This window comes from Sus scrofa, chromosome 16 (assembly GCF_000003025.6).
Source record: "Sus scrofa isolate TJ Tabasco breed Duroc chromosome 16, Sscrofa11.1, whole genome shotgun sequence".
In the NCBI taxonomy this organism is placed as follows: Eukaryota; Metazoa; Chordata; class Mammalia; order Artiodactyla; family Suidae; genus Sus; species Sus scrofa.
Genome location: NC_010458.4, coordinates 741,220 through 767,176, shown reverse-complemented (window position 1 = coordinate 767,176; position 25,957 = coordinate 741,220). Strand labels below are relative to the sequence as shown.

General features: G+C 40.5%; 1 protein-coding gene across 5 annotated transcripts in view; it reads left to right on the top strand.

The window, feature by feature from the left end:
* CTNND2 (catenin delta 2) overlaps positions 1–25,957 on the top strand; it is a 1,013,144-nt gene that overhangs the window by 754,597 nt on the left and 232,590 nt on the right. For all 5 annotated transcript variants that reach the window (XM_021076845.1, XM_021076841.1, XM_021076844.1 and 2 more), the window contains exon 11: positions 8,460–8,673. In XM_021076845.1, the coding sequence (XP_020932504.1) occupies positions 8,460–8,673 (214 nt within the window). The remainder of the gene's footprint in view (positions 1–8,459; positions 8,674–25,957) is intronic.

Here is a 25,957-nt window from a genome sequence, read left to right as displayed (position 1 = left end):
CGGAGCCGCAGCTGCCAGTCTACACCACAGCCACAGCAACACAGATTTGAGCTGCATCTGCAACCTACACCACAGCTCATGGCAACACAGGATCCTTAAGCCACTGAGTGAGACCAGAGATCGAATCCACGTCCTCATGGATACTAGTTGGGCTCATGCCCGCTGCGCCACAAGAGGAACTCCAGTATGGTTTATTATTAATCCTACAGACTAGGATTTAAATTTACTTTGCATGTCTGGTCCAGCCTAGTTTCTTTTAGCACTAAACGCGAAGCACAAAGCTGTATCCATTTTACTTCAACTGTAATAGAACCCTGAGAGGTGGGGAAATGTCCACCCAGGTCCTTAGATGTTTGAGGTCCTTATCTTACCAACCAGCAGGTTAACAGAAAGCTACTCTAGCCTCTTTTCTCTTCTAGTCTCAGCTCCGAATTCCTCAGAGTAGGCGAGCAATAGCTCATGCCCTCAGGGTCTGCTGTCCTCAAAACAAGTGTTCATAGTATTTTTCTAAATGAAGACAGGTACGACCCAAGAGGAATTCTGTTCCCTGTTAAGAGTAATTTTTTAACCCACTGTACATCATCATTACAATTTTAGGAAGACTGTCATGAACATACAAACACTCCCATACTTGGATATGTTCTGGATTATTCATTGATGTCCATATCAATTTAATGATGATAGCTAATTCAGTTGATAAAGATAGTTTATTCTCAATAAATGCAGAGAATGTTAAGAGTACCAGATCCACTATGTGGTGAGGCTTCATTTGCTCCAATGGGTTGTAATGCATGACTTGCATTTTTCTCGTGTTGGATTGCTCAACCATTTGTTTTCTGATTTAAAGGGGCTCTATATATTCTGCCTTGCCATGGAAAAGCAAGGAAAAAAACCGTTGCATCCTATGCCTGAATGATTTTTAGATAACTTTAATTCGAGAATTTAAATCAGAAGAACTCTTTTAAATAGTGGATCGTATGGTAAAGGTACATAAGCTATTTTCATTTCTTCCTTGGTGCAAACTGGGTGAGCTTTACTGATTTTTCGCACGTGTGTCTCTGCTTTCATCCCAGAAATAGTCTATATTCGATTTTAAGATGCCATCTTTGTAAACAGCCTAAAAGGACAGTCAGCAGGGCAGTGTTTTGCTTCTTCTGATTGGTTAATTCATTTTTATTTCCCCTGAGTATGGGGTTCATCAGCTCCATCTTCCTTATTTCTTAGAGAATACTCTCTCCATTTCAATTCCTGAGGTTCGCAGCTAAGCAGAAGAATAAATGTGAGCTATTGACATAGGAACTAAAGTGGACCATGTATCAAAGAATCATTAAATAAATGAATTTAAGACTGTCTCTTCAGGTTATATATGAAAAACCCTTTCCAGTCATTCCCTATGTTGATGAAAAATCGATCAGTCTAGGAAAGAAATGGAAAATTTTATTCGAGCCAAAAATTTAAGGATTATAACCCAGGAAGAGCATCTTAGAAAGCGCTGAGAACTGTTTCACCCATTAGAAGTCAAGGCACAATTATATATGTTTTCTGAGACGGAGGTCTGTATATCAAATGATATATTATTGACAGTTTACATAATCCAGATCTAAGAACCATGTGACCCCTTAGGGGTTCAGACGGGATATTTTCTTTAAAAGAATTGTCTTGGAGTTCCCGCAGTGGTTAATGAATCTGACTAGGAACCATGAAGTTGCAGGTTCAATCCCTGGCCTTGCTCAGTGGGTTAAGGATCCGGCGTTGCCATGAGCTGTGGTGTAGGTTGCAGACACGGCTCAGATCCCACGCTGCTATGGCTCTGGTGTAGGCCAGGGCTGCAGCTCCGATTCGACCCCTAGCCTGGGAACCTCCATATGCTGTGAGAGCAGCTCTAGAAAAGGCAAAAAAAAAAAGACTAAAAAATAAAAAAGTAAAAGAATTGTCTTGTTGGTGCTAGGAAATGTTTCTCTTTATGGCTAAGCAGGTATTCCTGCATTTAGGGAAGGTTTGGTTGATGCATAATGCAGATAGACATTGCCCAGTGGGAAAGAGGAGGCCAAAGGGCAGAGAAGAAGAGTGTTTTTGCTTTTAAATTTGTCTTGACTTATCATAAATTGTGAATTTTATGTCACACCTATCAAGTTCAGGAAAGTAGCAGATATAAGATTTGTTCAGTCCAGATCCAGTTCAAACCATTGTTTTCCTCTACATGGTTCAATATTGATAGCTTTTATTTGGTCTTCTGTATTAATGTAAATACATCAGAATCACATAGTCAGTCTGAAAAGACAAAGAAATACAGCAATAAGATACCACAACAAAGTGGACTGGCCACAGTGCAGGACAGCGACAATGCCAAGTGCTGGTGAGGATGTGGAGCAGCAGGAACTCTCGTTCATTGCTGGTGGGAGTGCAAAATGGGGCAGCTGTTCTGGAAGATGGTGTGGTGGCTTCTTTCAAAACTAAACATACTCTCAGTGTACAACCCAATAAGAGCTCCCCTTGGTACTTGCCCAAAGGAGTTGAAAATTTATATCCATACAGAAACCTGCACACAGATGTTCATAGCAGCTTTCTTCCTAACTGCCGAAACTTGGAAGCCACCAAGATGTCCTTTAGTAGGTGAATGAATAAATAAGCTATGTTATGTCTAGACAATGGAATATTATTGAGCACTAAGAAGAAATGAGCTATCAAGCCACAAAAGACGTGGAGGACTCTAACATGCAAATTACTTGGTGAAAGAAGCCAATTTGAAAAGGCTGTACTGGATGATTCTAGTTAAATGAACTTCTTTTTGGAAAAGGCAAAATTGTGGAGACTGTAAAAGGTTCCCAGGAGTTAGGGAGAAGGAGTGGGAGAATGAATGGCAAAGCGTAGAGGATTTTTAGGGCAATAAAGTTATTCTGTGTGATGTGGTAATAGTGGATCCATGTCATTATACATTTGTCCAGATCCATAGAAGGTACAATACCCAAGAGTGGACCCTAATGTAAAATATGTACTTGGAGTGATAATGTGTCCATGCATTGTGACAAATGTAGGGCTCTGGAGGGGGGTATTGGTAATAGAGGAGGCTGAGCATGTGTGAGGACAGTGGTATGTGGGAACTCTCTGTACTTTCTGCTTGATTTTTGCAGTGAATGCAAAACTGCTCTAAAAATAACATCTACCTAAAAATAGTTGTTTTTTTTTTTAAAAAAGAGAGACAAGGAAACCAACACACAATAAAAACTATACCACTCTTCCACTCATGTGATATGTATTTATTAACTTACTACCTATGACAGATATTCTTCTAGTGAATTTTATTTTGCTCTATTTTGTATGTATTGGATATTATATAGTGTTTTATTGATTCTGTTTCAATGAATTAAAGCTAGATTCTTTTAAGATTTGGCTTTTGAGGAATTCTGCATGAAGATGATGAAGGGAGGAAAGGGAGAAAGTACACTGGCCTGAAATAATAGTGCGGGGGCTAAAACAAGGGTCCCCGCTATTGGATGTGGAACAGTGCATGGGGAGGGAGGCTTATAGGAAAATAGGTTGCTTGCCATTTAGTGCGAGAGGAGGTAAGGTGACTTTTCAAAGAAGAGACTTCCCCCTGAGCATTTTTCAAATTGATATTTGAAATGGGTTTGTTTGGAGCCTTGTGAGAGTGTAAGGTTGAGTACAAGAAGAAACTAGAAGAATTAGGGGCAAGGAGAACTTAAAGAGAGGGAAGAGCCAAGAGAAAAGCAGACCATCCATAATACCCAGAGGTCCTTCAGGGAATAAAGACCCTGAAAGAGAATTCAAAGTCTACCTTAAGGCTTTCTTTCCGGTCCTTTTGGGAGCGGGGAGGCTGCAGGAGAAGGAAGAACCAAGGACCTGGAAGTTCCCATTGTGGCTCAGTGGTAATGAACCTGACTAGTATCCATGAGGATGTGGATTCGATCCCTGGCCTTGCTCAGTAGGTTAAAGATCCAGTGTTGCCATGAGCTGCGGTGTAGGTCGTAGACATGGCTAGGATCCTGTGTTGCTGTGGCTGCGGTGTAGGCTGGCAGCTGCAGCTCTTTGATTTCTAGCCTGGGAACTTTCACATACTGTACCTGCAGCCCTAAAAAAAAAAAAAAGAACCGAGGACCTGACCATCACATTTCACATCTGTCAGTGACCAAATGTTTGGCTTCAGAAAACTCAAGTAGGGTTCTCATATTCTTAGATAAAATTCAATCCCAAGAAAACAAAAGATTTTTGTATTGATGATCCAGTGACCCCCAAAATAAGTCCGAATGTAAAAGTTTATCATCTTATTTGAGTTGCCCTAAATAGATTAAAATAGAATTTAAGATTTCATTATATATTTGGATATATGGCATTAATTAGGGTCACACTGAAAACATCATTTTCTCATTATACTATTAAGAATTGATATTGCCTTCATTTTGAATTAATTTTCCCTCTTAAAGCTTTGGAATAATATTTTAATAGCTTAATTCATTAAGTTGTATGAATGGGAAATATATTATCATAAATTAGGGATCTTTAATATACAGAATGGCTAAGAGAGAGAGTTAGATTTACTATACCATTTGCTTTTAATGACCATGAACTTCATTACCTCTTGTATAGTTTCATCATTATTAAAATAGTTAAACTTAGATCATTTCTTTTTGTCTTTCTGTCTTTTTAGGGCCACACCCACAGCATATGGAAGTTCCTAGGCTAGGGGTCCAATCAGAACTATAGCTGCCAGCCACAGCCACGAGGGATCTGAGCCACATCTGTGACCTACACCACAGCTCACAGCAACGCCAGATCCTTAACCCACTGAGCAAGGCCAGGGATTGAACTCGCGTCCTCATGGATGCTATTCGGGATCGCTAACTGCTGAGCCATGGCAGAAACTCCAGATAATTTTTAGAGTAAAGCAGACACATGCAAATACACGTAGAGAAAAGGGCATGCATAGTGTAAGCTTTTTGCACAAGTAGAAATAAAGTGGATGTGTTATAGCTCAAATGTATGTACAATAGACCTCATCTTTCCTGGGTGGGTGCCAAGCAGGCCCTGAGTGAGACTGTAAGTTAGGGAAAAGTTGTTTTCTGATCTTTTCTTAGCTTTTTCTTTTTAAAAAAAATACTCAATGGATTTTATTACATTTAGAGTTGTATAGTGATCATCACAACCCAATTTTATAGCATTTCCATCCCCCATCCTCCAACCTGCCTGATTTGGAAACCATGAGTTTTTCAAAGTCTGTGAGTCAGTATCTGTTCTGCAAAGAAGTTCCTTGTGTCCTTTTTTTAGATTCCACTTGTCGGTGATGGCATATGATACTGGTATTTCACTGTCTGACTGACTTCACTTATCATGATAATTCCTAGGTCAATCTATGTTGCTGCAGATGTTGTTATTTCTTTCCTTTTAATGGCTAAGTAATATTCCATTGTGTATCTGTACCACATCTTCTTGATCCACTCTTCTGTCGACGGACATTTAGGTTGTTTCCATGTCTTGGCTATCGTATTACTTTACCCAGCAAGGCTTTCATTCAAATTTGAAGGAGAAATCAAAAGCTTTACAGACACGCAAAAGCTAAGAGAATTCAGCACCATTAAACCAGCTCTTAGCTTTTTCTGATGGAGTCAGTGATCCCTTTAGCCACCTTCCCTCAGTGCTTTCACCACTGCAGGCTGTGCAGGCATCTCAGGGACCCGATTGCCCTTCTCTCTACAACCCTGTTCCTCTCTGGGCCAGGCCTCCTGTCCTCTGTTCCTGGTCTTGATATCATAGGTGGTGTAATACCACCTTCATGGTTTCTTTTTCTATTTTAATTTATTTTTTATTAGAGTATAGTTGATTTACAGTGTTGAGTCAATTTCTGCTGTGCAGCATAGTGACCAGTCATACATATATATAATTCTTTCATAGTATCTTCCATCTCGTTCTATCCCAAGAGGCTGGATATAGTTCCCTGTGCTGTACAACAGGACCTCGTTGCTTGTCCATTCTAAATCTATATCTACAAAACATTCGTGTTTTCTAATTAGGGACTTAGAAGCCATGACTTCTGTGAGGATTTCAACTTTCCCTGTTTCTATTTGGTTAGGGAACGGAATAGTTCCTCCTAGCATGTTTTGAATCGTGAGGAGGTCCACCTTATGTAAGGGACGCATGCTTTCATTTTTTTTGTATGTAAACTGGTCTTGGAAGAGTAGCTGTGGCACCTTGGAAACCTTCATATGTGTTCAAAAAAGGGTTTTTTTTTTCTTTCTTGAGAGATATGACTCAGTTTTGAAAAGCTGATATCAGCTAACCTGAAGAAGAAACACTGTTATAACAAGTAAGACGTGCTCCCTTCTCAATTACTCAACAAATATTTGTTGAACATCTACCATGTGCCTGGCATTGCACTTGGAATCGGGATGGAGTTCTATCAGTGAAGAAAACAAAGAGAGGGTTGCCCTCCAAGTACATAAATTCTAGTAAAAGAAAGACAGCAACAATAAACGCAATGAACAAGTTCGTACTATAGGAAGAATGCGGTGGGTTAAAAATCCAACTGCAGGGAGTTCCCTTAGTGGCTCAGTGGTTAACAAATCCAACTAGCATCCATGAGGATGCAAGTTTGATCCCTGGCCTCACTCAGTGGGTTAAGGATCCAGCGTTGTCATGAGCTGTGGTGTAGGTCACAGATGCAGCTTGGATTCTGAGTTGCTGTGGCTGTGGTGTAGGCTGGCAGCTGTAGCTCTGATTGGGCCCCTAGCCTGGGAACCCCCATATGCCGTGGGTGCAGCCCTAAAAAGCAAAAAAAAAAAATCCAACTGCAGTAGCTCTGGTTGCTGTGGAGTGAGGGTTCAATCTCCAGCCTGGCGCAGTGGGTTAAAGGATCTGGCATTGCCACAGGTGCAACATGGGTCACAGTTGTGGCTTGGATTTGATCTGGCCCCAGAATTTACATAGGCCCTGGATACGGCCATTAAAAGAAAGAGAAGAAACATAATAATTGGACTATTTTTCCCATTATGGTTTTTTATAAGATATTGAATATAGTTCCCTGTGCTGTACAGTAGAACCTTGTGGTTTATCCATTTTATGTATACTAGTTTGCGTATACTAATCCCCAAACTCCCAAACCAAATGCACAACCCCTCCCATTTGGCCACCACGTCTCTTCTTTATGTCTGTGAATCTGCTTCTGTCTCATAGATAAGTTCATGTGTGCCATATTTTAGATTCCATATATAAGTGATATCATGTGATATTATTTATCTTTCTCTGACTTTCTTTAGTATGATCATCTCTAGATCTAGCAATGTTGCTGCCAATGGCACTACGTCATTCTATTTTTATGGCTGAATAGTATTCCATTGTGTGTATGTTCCACATCTTCGTTAACCTCCCAGATGGCAGTGTTATGTGGTGTAGCTGGACAATGTAGTATTTGAGCACCTTTGGAAGAGTTTGTAGGTTTAGCTCTGTGTGCCTGCCCAGCTGTGGGATGAATAAATTTTCTGTAATAAGAAAACTAAATAGGGAAGGTGCCAAATTATATTCATTCATGCCAAATTATAATTCTTCAATCACTGATGGATCTTGAGGTTAACAAAAGAAAAGAATATTACTGAGTGAATTGTATGCTTTTTCCAAATGCAGAAATATTCAAATACAGCTCTGCTAATGAAAACTCCATGAAATGGTCTGCATGTTAACTAGACAATTTGTTTGCCTTTTAAGTTTTAAAATAGGGTCTAGAAATGAAAGGACAGAGAGGGAACACACATGTAGAAACATATTGCAAGGGATATTTTCTTTCATTTACTTATTTAAAAAACACATTTCTCTTTAGGTGAAAGAACTCACAAATGTAATGTTATTTTGTGGGTGTTATTAATAAAATACCTAAGTTAAGTATAACATGCCCTGGTCTTAGTGTTCTGACCAGCTTTCATTGTGAGTGACTTTCTTATTTTTCAGTCTTCTCAGATGAAAAACCCTGTGTCATTTCTGGTTCCTCTTTTAGCTTCTGCTTCCTTTGAAAGGTTGGGAGCATTTCCCTATTAAGCATAATTTTCACATTCTGTCTATCAGTCTTGCAGCCTTTTAAGACAGTGGTTACATATAATAAGTCTTTGGAGGGAGAATCTTTCTTTTGCCCCCTCCATCTGCTTTATACAAGTATGTGGCATATTTTCATAGAGAGAAATGGCTGAGATGCCCAGTAGGAGGTTAAAATCAACTTTTCAAAATGCTCCAGCTTGAAAGGAAATGCATTTGAATTTTTAATCCATGGGATATTAAGAAAAGTCAAAGCAATAGATTCTAAAGAGAACAATAATGTGTTTTCTTTTCCCTTTGTAAAAGGCCTTCATTCAGTTCAGGGCAATTAATTGTAGCACCCATGTCATATGAAAAAATCTGTCTGGGTTTTAATAGTGAAACCTTCCCCTCTAAGGCAAAAGGTGTGTCCTTGGCTCTTTCAGATAAGGAGACAAGGAGGCATCCAGCTCCTGGTGGACCTGCTGGATCATCGGATGACGGAAGTCCACCGTAGTGCCTGTGGAGCCTTGAGAAACTTGGTGTACGGGAAAGCCAACGATGATAACAAAATCGCCCTGAAGAACTGTGCAGGCATCCCAGCACTGGTGAGGTTGCTCCGCAAGACCACCGACCTGGAGATCCGGGAGCTGGTCACAGGTTAGCATCCTTACTAACAGCATGGCTGATGCTCACAATCAATTTCCCATCATCCCTCAAGGTAGCTGTGAGCTAATCAAGTAGTATGGTCCCTGCTTCTCCAGGGGCTAAGGACACAAGCCACCCGTGCCTGTTTGCCAGTGACAGAAGTGAATAAAAGGGTATCAGATGTCACAATGGTAAATTGGTCATATTCAGTAGTTAGAATCTAATAAACATAACCCTCCAAAAATTCTATGACCGTATGTCAGTCTATGTCATTTGATTTGGAAGTAGTGGACATTTTGTAGTACCCATGGGTAGGCATTAGCAGGATATTAATCATCACTGATGAAAGGACAAAACATGTGAGTTATTGCTAATGAGGTATGTATTTGGGGTTAGAGTGTGATTAACAACAGAGAGCTTACTGTACTTAGTAGTTTTTGAATCAAATATTTATGCCTAGTCAAAGCCTCCAGGTTATGTAATCTTATAGATTAAGAAATTTTTCAGAAGAAAAAAACGACTTCCCTGGTGCCTTAGTGGGTTAAGGAACTGTCGTTGTCACTGCTGTGGCCCAGGTTATTGCTGTGGCATGGGTTCAGTCCCTGGCCTGGAAATGTCTGCATGCCTCAGGCCTGGACAAAAAAAAAGTTTGTTTTTTTTTTTTTTTTTCAGAAGTTTTCATGAGAGAAAGTCTTTCCATGAGCATAGAACTTCAGAGTTTTTGCAATGCACATAATTCTGGTAACTACCTTAGAAGGCCATAGGATTAATGAATGAGAACATGTAAAACATTTAATGTGTACCTTTCTTGGAATAGGTATGGACACAGGAAACATTAGTCATTTACTGTTGTCCCTCACTTTTTAAATGTGCGTTTTTATTTGTTGGAGGGCTAGGGGCATCAGTGGCCTCAGTGTGGAATTTCAAATCACCCTTTTTGATTATGTACATATTGGAGTTCCCCTTGTGGCTTAGTGGGTTAAGAGCCTGACATAGTGTCCGTGAGGATGCAGGTTCCATCCCTGGCCTTACTCAGGGGGTTAAGGATCCAGCGTTGCCATGGGCTGTGGTGTAGGTGGCAGATGTGGTTCAGATCCCATGTTGCTGTGGAGGTGGTATATGCTGGCAGCTGCAGCTCTGATTCAACCCCTGGCCTGGGAACTTTCACATGCCACAGGTGCAATGGTAAAAAAGAAAAAGATTATGTTCATATTGCTGTTCTGTGTGATATTTGTTTTCTGGTTCATCAAAATACCCCTTCAAGAAAGTATTTGGCAAGTGGATTGCAAAATTGATTCTAAAACAAGGATTTTTTATGGAGTTGCTACTGTGGCACAGTGGGTTAAGTGCCTCTGTAGGAGCTCTGGTCACTGTGGAGACACAGGTTATATCCCTGGCCCAGGAACTTCCATATGCTAGAGGTTGGGGGTGGGGAGATCTTTGCATTACCCATGACTCTAGTGACCTGACTCAACTCTAAAATTTCCTTATAGCTCTGCCAATGAGCATATGTGAACTTGTTCTTTTAAAAAAATAAATTACTGAAGCTAGCTAGCATCATGAATATTTGTTCATTCTGGGTCAAGACTCCCCGCTTCATCATATTTTAACCTACCCCCTTTAAGATTGTTGCTCTCTTTCACGCTCTTACTAAATTGGAAGTAGGCCCTGACTTTGTTCCCTTTTGTTTTTTTATGTCTCTAAATGGAGGATTGTCTTTGTAGGGAAAAATTAGTTGTTAAGGGTTGCAGTGTTATAATAACGTTTTGCACTAAATTAACATGGGGTGACATGGTCAGGCAGGGAAGGTAAACTGTTATTGTGCACATATTATAATGTGTAGAATAGTTTGGGGGTGAGTTAAATAATTGAAAACATACCCTGCCATTATAGCTATGAACACCCATTCTTACTTTCATGGACTGTGTTTAAGTTGGAAATGCCTGCAAAAGAAAGGATTCGATGTACATGATGGAAAACAGACACCATGGTGCTTATATGCACTAAGCCCTTGCTAATGAATGTGAGAGGCCAGCATAACTAAACAAACAACCTCCTGTATACCTACGTATCCATTTCATGATTTGAAAAGGATTGGATTTCACTGAAATTTGGATTTGCTCCAAAGCAAAACCCTTTTCTAGAAGCATTCTCTGTGATGGCTTATTGCATTGCAAAGAAATACAACCACATGCAAAAGGTGGAGATGATTAATGACTTCAGTTACAAGATGGCACAAAGTGGAAAAGAAGAATAACCATAGATGTAGAACTTTATACCCAGCTGAAGTATTATTCAAGAAGGATGCCTCGACAGTGATATTTTCAGGCAAAGATAGAGTTTATCATCGCAAACCTTCACTGAAAGGGATACTGAAGGATGTACTTAAGAAGAGAATTGAGTCCAGATAGAAGGTATGGTTTTGCAAGAAACAGCAATGGCAAAAATAAAATAAAACAAAGAATATATGTAATCCTACTGCTATATCTGAAAAAAAAGGAAGGAGATGGCAGCAGTGCCTCTGTCCCATGACATCATCCACCACAGCATACCCTGCCGCTTCTCGTATTTGAAGCCACTATGAAAGAACTGACGGCTGGCTCCTCCATTGCTTTAGGGCTGCTTCTGACAGATGCTGGGTGTCACCCATTATGTGCACCTGAGCAGCATCAAAAATTTCTATGTGAACCCAATTTAGAAACATCAAGGGCAGATAAACTCTTCAGAATGACAAGTTTCCTTGTGAAGCTTTGGCTGCAGGAAAGATGCCTGGACTTGTTATACAGAGAGATTATATTCCTTTTATTCTATTCCTTTTGAGAAGCACAAAGGTTTGCCCCCACTGTCATATCATGACCCCCTGTCTCTCCAGCAGCATGAGCTGGTGGCCCAGCTAGAGTAAAAAGGATCAGTTTCACTTCCCTTGTCACAAGCCCCCTCCTCAAGACCTTTGGGAACTAGGTTAGACATTTGTGCATGAATTAAACAGTGATTCGAACATAGCAGCTATGCCCTTTCTTTGTAATTCTTCAGCAGACTTGTTCACCAAGGAGTAAGGATGTTCCAGGCCCTTCTACTACACAGAGTTTTTTTTTTTTCTGTTGCATTTTCCTTCCTATCTGTTAGTGAATTCATGAAAACAGATCATGTTGAAAACAGTCTCTGGGTCAGGGGAAGGGAAGGTAACTTACACTTTGAATTCCTCCCTAGTTATTTACAAACTAGGAAGTTTTGGAAACAAATATTCAAAAGAACAATTTTAGTGATTTTGAAAAAATAAAGCGTGTTTATAAATCTGACTTTAGATGAGACTTAGGCTATGTATCCTAAAGGATCTAGTGCACCAAATTATAAACTATAAAAGACAAAAGGAAATAAATGATCTTGCAGAGCTTTAAATTCTTTACTGAGTATTCCTTGGCAAGCTGTTTGAGCAATAATAAGATGTTAATAATTGAAGTATTTACATGCATTTACATTTAAAACATAACCATGCATGCTTAAAAAAAACAGCTGCCTGTTTGCACTGCAGTGTCTATTCACAGCAGAATATATTTTGCTACTGCCTGTTAGGCCTTGCAATAAATAATTTTCTTCCTATGCAATAATTACTATGAGATGATGATCAGAATTTTATTTAAACACAGTTGAAGCTATTATATGCTAGCCATTACTTCAAATGTTCCTCAGCAAATAAACTTTGATTAGAAATGCTGGATGTCCTTTGGGCTTGACTAATACAATTTTTCTCTCTCTAAAGATGGAAATAATCAACCTAAATTTTGAAATGCCCAACTAAAGATTACAGAATGCTTTACAAATCATCATAAAACAGTCTTTATTAAACCATAAAGCTCAATAAATAAGTTTTATTTTGTTTGAAAGCAAATGTCCTTAAGAGTTTTGCTTCTCCAAGAACAGAGTGTATTCTTGCATCTAATGCTTCATATACCCAAATAGTCTTTCCTTTTTAGTAGGAAACAGGCCTCAATTTTAACTATTTTACTTACTAGCAATAGGTCAGTTTTTTGTTTTTTGTTTTTCTTTTTAGGGCTGCACCTATGGCATACGAAAATTCCCAGGCCAGGGGTCAAATGAGAGCTGCAGCTGCCAGTCTACACCACAGCCATAGCAACGTGAGATCTGAGCCATGTCTACAACCTCCACCACAGCCCACGGCAATGCCAGATCCTTGACCCACTGAGCAAGGCTAGGGCATTCTCATGGCTACTAGTGGGGTTTGTAACCCACTGAGTGACAACAGTGGGTTGGTTTAATTCCTTCTCTCCAAAGGGCTCCAAAGTTGGTTTCATTCCTTCTCTGTAGGTTAGTTGGTTTAATTCCTTCTCTGTAGGCCAGTTGGTTTAATTCTTAATCTCCAAAGGGCTCCAAAGTTGAGGTACATGTCCCCAAAATTCATATGTTGGAATCCTAACCCATAGATGCTCTAATGTGATTCAGATGTAATTAGTTAAGTTAGGATGCTAGAGTAAGAAGATGGGCCCCTAATCTGATATAGCTGATGTCTTTATGAAAAAAAAAAAAATGGATACAGGCACATAGAAAGAGAATGCCATGTGAAGGTGAAGGCAGAAGGCAAAGTGATGCTTCTACAAGCCAAGGAGCACCAAGGATGCCAGCAAACAGCCAGAAGCCAGGAGAGACCCAAGGACCAGAGACTCCCTCACAGCCTCAGAAGGAACCAACCCTAGTGACACCTTGATCTTGAACTTGTACCCTCTAGAACCAATGAGTCAATAACTTCCCATTATTTAAGCCACTCAGTCAGCCCCCAGGAAACCAAACAGACCTACATCCAGGCTGTCCTACACCTATTCCCAAATATGAACAAATTTTTGTTGGTCAGGGAAATAAATTCATGCAAATAAATGCAGAGCCATGAAAGCTTACTTAATAGTGTTGCTGTGTTTAAAATAAATAAGACTTTATTGGCCTGATTTCTTAAAACAACTACTTGTGAAGGATTGGATGGTAATTAAATGCACTGTCTTCTGATATTTTTAAATCAAAATAATGGATATAGTCAAAAATAAAATAGTATAAAAATGCTTGTAATGAAAACCATAGCATCATCCTCCCTCATCTACCCTCCTCTCAGTTCCCTTAGAGGCATTCAGTCTTAATTTTTGCTCTGTGTTGCTTTGTGTTTTAGTTTTCTCATGATTATGCCTTGTCTTTAAATAATATGCTCATCTCACTCTAAGTCAATTTTCATAGGCTTTTAGTACTGACTTTCTAACATAATGGAGAGGATATTTTACATTTTCACCACTCAAGCCTTCTTTTCCTTCTTTCCTAAATGGTGGGATCATTATTCTTTTTTTTTTCGTATTTTATTTTATTTTATTTTATTAAATTTCCCCAATACATTTTTTTTCTACTGTACAGCATGGTGACCCAGTTACACATACATGTATACATTCTTTTTTTCACATTATCATGAAGCAAAAATAAACCAATGGGACCTACTCAAACTGACAAGCTTTTGCACAGCACAGGAAACCAAAAAGAAAACAAAAAGACAGCTTACGGAATGGGAGAAAATACTTTCAAATGATGCGACTGACCAGGGCTTAATCTCTAAAATAAACAAACAGCTTATACAACTCAACAGCAAAAAAGCGAACAACACAATGGAAAAATGGGCAAAAGACCTGAAAAGACACTTCTCCAAAGAAGATATACAGATGGCCAACAAACACATGAAAAAATGCTAAACATCCCTGATAATTGGAGAAATGCAAATCAAAACTACTATAAGATACCACCTCACCCCAGTCAGAATGGCCATCAGTGATAAGTACACAAATAACAAATGCTGGAGGGGGTGTGGAGAAAAGGGAACCCTCCTGCACTGTTGGTGGGAATGTAAGCTGGTACAATCACTATGGAGAACAGTATGGGAGATACCTTAGAAAACTATAGGTAGAACTACCATATGACCCAGCAACCCCACTCTTAGGCATTTATCCAGGATCATTATTCTTGCTTCCTCTGCAAATTCACTCAGGAACTTGAGTTAAACCTCCATTTCTTCCGTCTAACACAGACACTATCTCTTACCCATTTTGTAAGATGAGGATATTAGTGCTCCTGTGTCTTCAGCTTTCTCCTTCACAGCCTCTGTCGTCATACTTGACTTTTATTGCATGGGTTGAATATATTTGCACTCTATTCCATAACCAGAGACAATCTTCTCTATAGCTTGATTCCAAAAGTTGAAAGCTAGAGATTGTGCATTACAATGGAAGAACAGACCCATATGGTATCCTACAGTCACATTTCTTTGCCCATTGGTCCAAAGTGATGATCCTGAACAATAGAGCATTTCTAGCATCATATCTGAGTGGTCCTTCCATCAACCATGATGCCTACCAGCTCAACTTTGTCTGAGATTTTGATCACCATTCATTCCCTGGTTTTTTAAAGATCTCCCTACCAGAATCTTCTCCCTGGGGCAGATTTGGATGATTGCTGTCTAGACCTGCTGCATAATTTTCCTGAGTTAGAAATTCTGTGTCCTAAAGCCCAGGACTTCGTCTTTCTTGGTGTACTCTCTTATAAGTTCCTTAAAAAAAAGTGTTTGAGAGATGAAATTCTGAAAATGTCAGTACTAAATCCTCATACGTGATTGATATTTGCTAGCTATGGAGGGATAGAAAATTATTTTTCCGAGGCATGTTTCCTAAAATTTAATTTTATCCTTGATGCTATAAATGCATGTGTCAGTATATCTAAATACATACCAAAAGAATTCCTTGGTATTAGATACCTCCATTTAAAAAGTCATGACGTCCAGTGCCAGAAAACTGTCTTGGTATTTTTCTAAAACTCTTTCTCGAATTAGTATTAGTCAGACTAGTTGGATTTTTCCTCCTTCTTGTATTTCCTTGTATAATTTGGAGCCCTTTGCCTTTTTATCGTATGTATGATAGCATTCAACATTTCCCTCAACCTATCTATGAGGCTTTTTGTTCCCTTGTTTGTTTGTTTTTTACAGAGATTTAGGGAGATAATAATAGTAGTATTTTAGTTCTAAGAACTCCCTTTTGTGTTTTTTTAAAATATAACCTCTATTCTTAATTTATGAATGTAAACTATTTTTGAATTTCTCTAAGTGTATTACTTAGAACTAAGGTTTGTTTTTTCTTTATCATGAATCATTTCACTTTGCTATTATGTCATTTTTTCTCTCTTTGTTGTAATGGGAGCCTTTCTCCTGGATTTTGCAGACTTACTTTAAATATGTGGAGACCCTCAGTTCTCTGCTCATTCTTCAGATGGAAGGAGTAGAGCATTTGTCTGAACACATGGGTGAAGCTTGAGCTTGACTTCAGGTGGGCAGGTGGAAGTGAGCTATTGTGGTGGGGGGGGGTTTCCCTTCAAGTATCTGGATGAGGGTTTTTGTTTTCTCTGAGGCTCAGATACAGCAGTAGTTTCTTCTTCTCTAATGTAGTCAACTGTATTGGATAATATTCTTCGCAGTTTTTTGTCTGTTTTGTTTACTTTTTCTGTCCTGGAGGTGAGGGTCCAGGGTTCCACATGGACAGTCAGTCACCTCACTGGGTCATGGGCATGGAGGCTCCTCTCTGCGTGTCCTGGCCTCCCCTTCAGTGTCACCAGCCAAGTCACCTCTGTCTGTTTTGTATCTTGAAGAAATGTGATGCAATTTCTCATCTGATGAATGACTCCTTCCATGCTCTCCTTATTCCATTATATCCCTAATAAATCACATCTTCCCTGCATGAGTTTTGAACAGTTTGGTAAAGTGTAAATATTACCAAATATTATTTCTATTGCCAACAGAAGCCAAGTTAAAGGCATTAGCTTGTGTCTATTAGCCAAAGAGCTTACTATTTCTAAAGAACTCCGGAGTGTAACATGAATCCTCTCTGGGGTATAAATACCATTTATGGAAAGAGATATTGGGGCAGAGGGGAAGCATTTTTCCCGCTAACATCCTCCAACCTGTTTTTGTTTTGTTTTGTTTTGTTTTTTACCTCTTGTTTTATTTGTATGATCACCCAGAGGCATGGCTCATCTTGCCAAAGCAGGAGCTAAGCATTTTGCCAAGGGAGCCTTTCCTCAGTCTTCATGGAGCTTTTCAGTGATCACCTGGGACTCCTGGTGGGCATTTTATGTATTACACCAAGAGGTACTGAAATGGGTCAGAAGAGAATGTTAACTTAAATCAAATCCAGGGTCACTGTCTTCCTGAGATTTAAAATTAAATCCCAGGTTTATTTCTTATCCCAAATAATGTCCACTCATGTTATCCAACATAGTATATCAGAGGTTCTTCAATAACATTAAAAAGCATCATAAAAATAAAAATGAACAGAGACATTCCAGTAATGAAATGCCAGCCACCTAGAGATGCTTTGAATTTTAATATAATCCCCACCAAATACCAAATTCCCAAGGAGAAATTAAAAATCAAAGTTTAAATCCACTTTCATGTTGAAGTCCAAAGACATTAAAGTTCAAAGGAATTAAAGTCTAGAAATCAATATCTCTTGCCATTGTACGTTAAAGTTCAAAGTCCACAATTCTTAAGTTAACAAAAGTGTAAAAACCATCCTCCCTAACTTTTTCATCCTGCACAGCCTCTGCCAGAAGGGTTCTCTGTGCCTCTCTGGGGTCTAATTTCCTTAGCAGCTGGGGTGACCTCATAGTGGAATTGGTGACATACTTCCAAGGCTTCAGAAGGTGCATTATCTCAGTGTCATCTCCTACTTTCTCAGTGTTCAAAGGTGTAAGTCCCATCACCTTTAGGAAAGAAGCCACCCCAAGCCCTCAGGTGTATATCCTGGTCCAGCTAGAGCCAAGACCATGGTGACCACTCAGTGAAGTCCATCTTCATTACTTCTTGCTGCTACAACAAATTTGCACAAATGTAGCCTCTTAAAACAATGCGAATTCATTATTTTCTATGTCCAACACAAGTCTCACCAGGCTAAAATGGCTGAAATCAAGGTGTCAGCAGGGCCATGTTCCTTTCTGGAGCCTGGCGGGTAGGGAGGTGGGGGGCAGACCTTGCCTTTTCCAGCCTAGAGGATACCCACATTCCTTGAGAGTGACCCACTTTCCATCATCTTCAAAGCTGGCAACGTGGCATCTCCATTGAGTCTTCCAGAGTCACATTTTCTGTGACTGTTGCCTGGACTGGTCCTCTGCTCTTAAGGACCATGTGATTAGCTTGGCCCCACCTGAATAATCCAGGAGAACCTCCTTCTCTCAAGATTGTTTATTAATCACAGCTTCCAAGTCCCTTTTGCCATATTAGGTAACATAGTCACAGGTTCTGGGGATGAACACATGGACATTTTTGGAGCACTATTGTTCAGTCGACCAGTTTTGGAGGAAAGATGAATAAATGGAGATCTCATTGGATTTAATGAGTCAGATGAAGCTAATCTGGTGGTACCTGATTTCCAGAGTTCACCATGGGTTGAATCAGGAGGAAAAAAATCCCAGCAAAAGGTTGAGTGTTACACATTCATGCCTCTTTTTTCCTCTTTGGGAAAGTGGAATCATGAACATTGCTGCCTTCTTACAACATTCAGATGCTGTCACCAGTAGTATCAGCTGGGGCTTGACCAGAAAAGCATGAGCAGAATGAGTGATGTGGAAAAAAGGATTTCTCATCAGGATGAACCCTGACACCCCAGCAGGAGCTGGGGTAGAAGCCTGAGGAATGCTTTGCCTCTGTGTCTGGTGCTGGGCCTGAAGTTGACAGACGTCACAGGTAGAGAAGAGGAAGAAAAGCTGGCTACGGAGCAGGAGAAAGTGAAGTCCAATGGGTACCCTTGAAGATAGATGGGCATCTTCTTCTGCCTCTCCTTGGCTACATACTGGCCACATCAGAGACACAGAAAAGCTGGCGCAAAAGTATCCAACTAGCATTGTGAGCTGCAGCAGCAACTGGTACTCCATGGCCTCCAGAACTCACCTTCTTCTGCTTCCCCAAACCGTCCAGATTGCCTGCAGGTCTCTCCTAGGACATCCTCAACCTGGAACGTGCAGGGAAGGGAATTCTGGGAGGGCGTGGTGGCAGCTTGGCTGGGGTGACAAGCACAGACCCACAACACCAGGTCTTCCAGCCCTCCTACATGCTTGAACCTTTGAAGGTTAATTTCCTCTTTGGGAGGTGGGTGTCTTGGCTCAGGAAGGCTCAGCTGAGTTTGCAGCTGTTGCATCAGCTTCCTGAATGGGATATTCTGCTTCCTGGCATGTGTAGGAAGGACACTGTTTGCTGGAATAGAGGGCTGCCTCCCTTGACTCTCTCTTTGCTCTCCTGCCCAAAAGCGTGGCTCTAACAGCAGCGTGCTTGTCTAGCATTCTTCTAGATTCCAGAACAGGACTCGGCAAACATTTTCTCTAAACGGCCAGGTGGTAACTGTTTTAGCTTATAGGTCACAGAGTCTCTGTTACAACTACTCCATTCCATCTCTATCCAGTGAGAGCTATAGAGGATACATAAGAAAAGGGACAGCTATGTTTCCATAAAACATTATCTATAAAAGCAGGTGGCTAGCCCTCAGGTCAGAGTTCATAGAACCTTCTGTTGCTCCTTCTCCTACACAGCCAAATTCTGAACAGAATACAGAAGCTACCTCATCAACTCCTTACTCTAAGAGGTCAGGCTAGAGGCCAGGCTCTAGGGTTGTTGGCCAAGCAGGTTTGCTAATACAGAAGTTCAGAAAAGGCAGAGATGTCCACCAGTGAACTGGCAACAGATGGGTCAGGGCATCTATCCTTCTTCTCTGCCAGCCCCCCAGCAGGACACATCACACAGAGACCAGGGATGCCAGAGTTTTCTGGGGAAATTCATTCCCAAGAGGAGGAATGACCTAGCTAAGCCAAGCCATGCAAGCCCACCGATGACTTGACTAAATCCTCCACTCTGAGGGGAAGAATGAGTGAGAGGCTGGGGGAGCCCTGTGTTACATGAGTTGTGCTCCACTCACAGGAAGGAAACAACAGCCCTGGGGAAGACTCATTCTCCTCCAGCCCACTGCTGTTAATTCTACTGGATCCCCGAAGGGAAGAAGTAAGTGTTTGTGCTTAGTCTACCTCTTGACCCCAACGCATCGCCTAACCAGTTTTTTATCTCACACATTTCTTTAGGGAGATGTCTGCTCTTATTTTCTGTCATTATAACCATTTTAGGGTTATCTCTATAGCAGACACCCCAGTTATGTCCAAATGCAAAAGACAGAAGCTTCCTTTGCACTAGTTCTGATTTCTGCCTTCCTCTTCAGTCATGCCAAATCTATTCAAATTAGGAAGTTTAAATCATTAACTTCCTGCTCACCCCCACTCTTAGTCCTAGAAAGTGAAGTAGCTCTATAGGCTTCAATTCAGTCTAACTCATTCACATATTCAATAAACAAATGCTTGTGGAGTACCTGCTGTGTGGGGTGAGATTAGGTACTTGGAATACAGAGGTAAATAACCAAGCACCTTCTAGCCATAGATCATTCCTGGGGTTTGGCAGTCTTCCTAATGGCCAGGATGTTGGTGTCTGCATACTGGGGGCCAGATGGAGGAAAGGACAAGGAGAGAGCACAGTCAAAAGGGGTCTTGGATTTCAGTTGATAGCTAAGAAGTAAATGATATCAAGACTCTAAGTGTAATTTTAAAATCCATCAATAAAACCAGTGTGAAATGTTTCCAGCTGAAATCTCAGAGACTTGCCCCCATAGAGCTTATGTTGCAGTGGACAAGACGGATGTGGAGCCTATAATTTCAGGGAATAGCCAGTCCCGTGATGAAAAATGAAGCAGGCTAAGGAAAGTGATGGGAATTTCTTACTTGGAATGAAGCTCAGCTTAAAGAAAGGACAAGCCCCCAGTAAAGAGGTGTTCACTAGGATGGAAATTTCTTCCTCTCTCCCACAAATGAAGTCTAGAGGTTATATCTCAGGGTGATAACACAGCTCTTTTCTATAGTCTTCAGAAACCTAGCCTCCTTCAAGTCAGAGATCATCTTTCTTTAGGATGTAGCTCTCTGGTTAATGACCAAGGTGGTGGCGCCTGTGTTCCAGTGAGAGAGGCATTTTGATCTAAAGTGTTTCAAAGAAATTTACGTACCTTATGTTATGGTAAGAGAAGTCTTTTTGGCTATCTGTCTAATAGTCCTTCTGAATTACATGTGCCACAAAGTAAGACAGCAATGGATGCATGTGAAGCTGACATGTGACATGATTTCCTGTGTTTTACAGAGAAATCAACTTCATGTAGAAGTCAACTGAAATCCAAGACCCCTCCCAACTGTGCCCTAATGTGTCAAACCCAAGAATCAAGATATTCTCTGCATTTTTGTTTCCCCAAAAACGGATAAACGAACATTCCGGAACACCCATCACTTACCAACCGTCATGCTGGGTCCCCTGAGCCAGAATTTAAAGGAGTTGCTCAGTGTCAATGGCCTGTATTACGTGCCTGCTACTCTATCAGCAAAGCTTCTGCGTTTCACCAGCGATTTTCCAATCCCACCACGCAAATGCAGATCCCGGCCCCAATATCTCTATGGTAATAGCCTGGGACTCCACATTTTTAAAATTATTTTATTTATTTATCATTATTTTTTGGCCACACTTGCGGCATGTGGAAGTTCCCAGGCTATGGATCAAATCTGAGCTGCAGCTACAACCTACACCACAGCTGGGACCATGCCAGATCCTTAACCCACTATACTATGTGGGAACTTCTGGGAGTTCACATTTTTAATAAGATGCAGGCCATTCTCATGATCATGGATGTTTCAAGAACATCACTTTATACTCTCTCCAGGCCAACAATTACCACTGTGGGTTGAGGAGGCATGGACGTGTTTTGAGAGATGCCGAAATAATTTGTTGCTAATAGTAACTAAATGATGAAAACTTGTAGCTCATTTATCATTTTTTGCAAATTAGAAAGCATTTGAGGTTACTGCATATTCTAATGTGCTTGCTCATGTGAGGGAGAAATAGTGGAGTGACTTCTAACAAATGTAGCAGAAATTGCCTGTAACAGTTGCCTGATTTACAAACAGCTGTAAGCAACTGTTATTGACAGTTCTGTGAACTGGGACAGGGCTTGCAACTATCACAACCCTCTACTTTCCTTGCGAAATCTCTTGGGGTTTCTTCAGACCCTCTGTATGCCCATCTGAGCGGACTGTGTGCATATATCCCATTTAACACGCTGCCAAGGTAACATGTTGGATGTTCCCAGACTATCTGAGGTTGTCTTCATTTTTCATCATCATGAGCGTTGGTGCTGATGACATGACACATACCTGCACTTACCTACAATTAAGTTTCAGAGCTTGCCAGAACGTCGTGAAGTATCACCAGGGGTGTTTTGTCTTGCTTTGTATTTTTTTTTGCCCAGATAGAAAATGTACAGTGTGTTTTACTTGTTAGGTTTGACAATGCATAACTGATTTGTGGCTCTACTTTGCAACCCACGAGTTACAAGTTAATTAGAAGCACTTTTCCCTAATTATATTTGAGAGTTTGCTCTATTTGCTCTACAATTACCACAAAAATTACATTAACTAGTGTTAAGGAACACAACATCGAAATCCCCACCGGATCCTGGCGGAGAGGAGAGAATTAAAGAATGTCTGCATTCCCAGCCCAACACCTGGTTTCTTTCCAGCAGATGTTTTTATTTATTATTCTCCATGAAATGTTCAAAACAAACTTCCTTCCTGGTTGTCCCTTAGAGGTTAAAACTCAGCCTGGCTGGGAAAGCTTCAGTTGAGGTTTGCATCTGCTGTACTAAGTTCACAAGTCCCTCTTCCAGTGGGGGAAGAGGCGTGGCTGATGGCATATTTGCCATCACAGCAGCTGTGTGCCATCAGTGAGGTGCCCTCCCTCCGCTGGGCTGCCCAGAAGAAGACACTTTGTGAAATGATTTATTTCTTTTCTTTCTTTTTCTTCTGTCTTTTTTTTTTTTTTTTTTTTTTTTTTTTTTTTTTTTTTTTTTTTGGTCCTTTTAGGACCTCACCTGCGGCATATGGAAGTTCCCAGGGTAGGGATCGAATCAGAGCTATAGCTGCTGGCCTACACCACAGCCATAGCAACATGGGATCTGAACTGTGTCTACAACCTACACCACAGCTCACGGCAATGCTGGATCCTCAACCTACTGAGTGAGACCCGGGAACAAACCCGCATCCTCATGGATACTAGTCAGGTTCATTACTGCTGAGGCAGGACAGGAACTCCCTGAAATGATTTCTTAACACAGGGACCTAGATCACAGAGATATGCAATCCCAGACAGATAAGGAAATGGTCCTTAGCAGCTGGCTTTCCTGACCGTCTTCTTTCTTTCTTGTGTTCTCCAGCATATATCTGGGCGACACTATGTGCAAGGTCAAGTGGATGATATAAAATATAAAAACGATGTAGGTATGAGCTCCTGGAGGAGCTGTCAATCAAATATAAGAGAGGGCACACCTGGGTACAATGTAAGCACTGTGAGAAAGGGCCAGAAGAGCTTAGAGGAGCAAAGAGAATTCTCAATGGTGGAAATCAAGAAAGACTTACTGAAGAAAGTAATGTTTGAACAGTAGTCACCTCATCCAAAATTTTGCTTTCTGCAGTTTAGTTGCCTGAAGTCAACCACAATCCAAAAATGTTTTATCTATGTATAAAATAGATAACCAACAAGGACCTGCTGTATAGCACAGGGACCTTTACTCGATATCTTGTAATAACCTGTAATGGAAACGAATCTGAAAAAGACTAGATTTGTATACATGTATAACAGAATCACTTTGCTATACACCTGAATCTAATACAACTTCAATCAAATAAATAAAAACACAAGTATTTAGAGAATTCCAGAAATTGCTAAGTTTAGTATGGTGTGCTGTTCCAAGCAGTGTGATGAAATCTTCACACCAGGGAGTGAATCACCCCTTTGTCCAGCGTGTTTGCCCTGTTAGCCAGCTGAGTTATCAGACTCACTGGGTATCACAGGGCTGTTGTTCCAAGTCACCCTTATTGTACCTCACAGGAGCCCAAGAGGGCAAGAGTGGTGATGCTGGCAGTCGGATAGTCTCTTCCTGTGCCTAATTTATGAATTAAACTTTATCCTAGGTACAGATGTATAGGGAAAAAAAAACATAGTCCATGTAGGGTTCGGTACTATCTGTGGTTTCAGGCATCCACTGGGCATCCCCCTCAGACAGAGGGGGCAGCTGTATTGAGTTTTAAAGATGGGCGTGAGTTTGGTTTTCAGATAATAGTAGCAAGAGATAAAAGATGAGTCAAGAAGTTAGTAAGGGTCAAGCTCCCCTAAAGTGCTCCTAGAATCCCTCCAGTCTAAGAATAAATGAGTGTAGTTCCCACGCACACACGGGGGAGCATGTGCAGTGCCTCCCAGCTCGCCCACGGAGTCTGTCACTCCTGTATCTCAGATGTTGCCGCCCTCATTGCATCGAGGCGCAACGCTCCCTGTTTCAAATAGTTCTGCTCTTCTCCCTCCATCCGCATCTACCCTTCTAGAAGCCCAGCACCTTTCAGAAGGAGGGCTTCAGGAGGATGGTGCTTTCTAATTCTGTCTGTAACTTGATTTGCTTCACACGGATATTGCCCAAGATACTCCCAGCATCAACCTTGTTCTCTTGGATGAGAAACAGTGTGCCCAGGCTATTCACAAACAGTGAACAAGAATTAATTTACTATGCACATGATGGTTGTCCACCTTAAAAAGTTTGGAAGTTTTTTCAAATAGTTTAAAACAGGGAAACTTGATCATAAAAATTTTCAGTACTTCACCTAGAGCAGACCCCAAACTAACCCATTTAGTACTTAAAAAATGATGCACATTAACTGAAAGAGCCACCTGTCCTCCATTCCGTTTGGCTTTCACGCAGGTTGGGTTCTTTTGTTTGAGAAAATGGATTTTAATTCATAAACTCAGTTCCATCTTCAAGTGGCTGTACCTATGTTCACAAATATAGTTTTGGAGCTTATCTTTGTCGTTACTAATTAAAAGCAAACATGAGCAGGCACTCTAATCTGATCTCCAGATATATTTAACAGTTGTAACCATATTTTACATTCATAAGTATCCGTAATAAAAAGCCTACTTCCATGTCTCACATTTTATGTTGAGTTTTTTTTTTCTTTAGATTAAAAACCATTGTCCTCCAACTTTGATTCTTCATTTAAAATTGTTTTCTCTAAAGTTAGTGAGAGGCAGTAACATACTTAGAAACTAAGGTTGGGAAATATGAATTCCAAAGCAGTCAGAAAACTTTTTTTATTAATAAAAAGATTTAAAAAAGAGATTTTTCTGTGGCAGCTTTTGTTTGGTTTCAGTACTTTGCTTTTTAAGTGATTTTATAGTCTGGATGGAGCAGATGTTTAATTTTATTTATTTATTTATTTTTGTCTTTTGTCCTTTTAGGGCCACACCTAAGGCATATGGAGGTTCCCAGGCTAGGGGTCCAATTGGAGCCCCAGCCACTGGCCTACACCACAGCCACAGCAACACCAGAGCTGAGCCGTGTCTGTGACCTACACCACAGCTCACAGCAACACCGGTTCCTTAACCCACTGGATCCTTAACCCAGCAGTTGAACCTGCAACCTAATTCCTAGTTTGATTCGTTTCCACTGCACCATGATGGGAACTCCTTTTTTTTTTTTCTTTTTTCTTTTTCTTTTTTTTTTTCTTGGTACATGTTTAATTTTATATTGGTTACAAGCATGGTCAGGGCAATAAAAGAAAAAAGTTTTAAAAAGAGAGAGAGAAGAAAACTAAATACATTTGTTTTTCTTCAGCAATGGGTCCTCAGTTTCAGGGTATCTTTCCCAGATGCATTTCTTTCTCCTTTGACCCTGGAGATGTCTTCTGATATGTGGAATCATGAATACAACCCCCATCACACAGATCCTTCGCTAAGGACATTTATAGGCAGGGTGGTATTAATTTGCTCTACCCTCCCTGCCATTTTCAGGAGACTTCCGAGTGCTTTGTTAACTTTACAGGAAGTAGGAATTTGTAGTTAACCCACAGTTGTGGTTTTAAGATGAACATGGATCATTTAGGATTTGCAAGCAGTTTATCAATTTAAAAATTTTCTGCAAAACTGCCCTTACTATTAACTGAGTTATCGGAGTGTGTCAACACAGATGTGACATTTTATTGTCATGTATAAACTGTCACATGGAGCACAATGAGGTGTTTATAACTTGAACCTAATGAAAATACAGAAAGAATGAATGACCGTGTGATTCTCAGTTGGGAACTTTCCCAAAAGGAA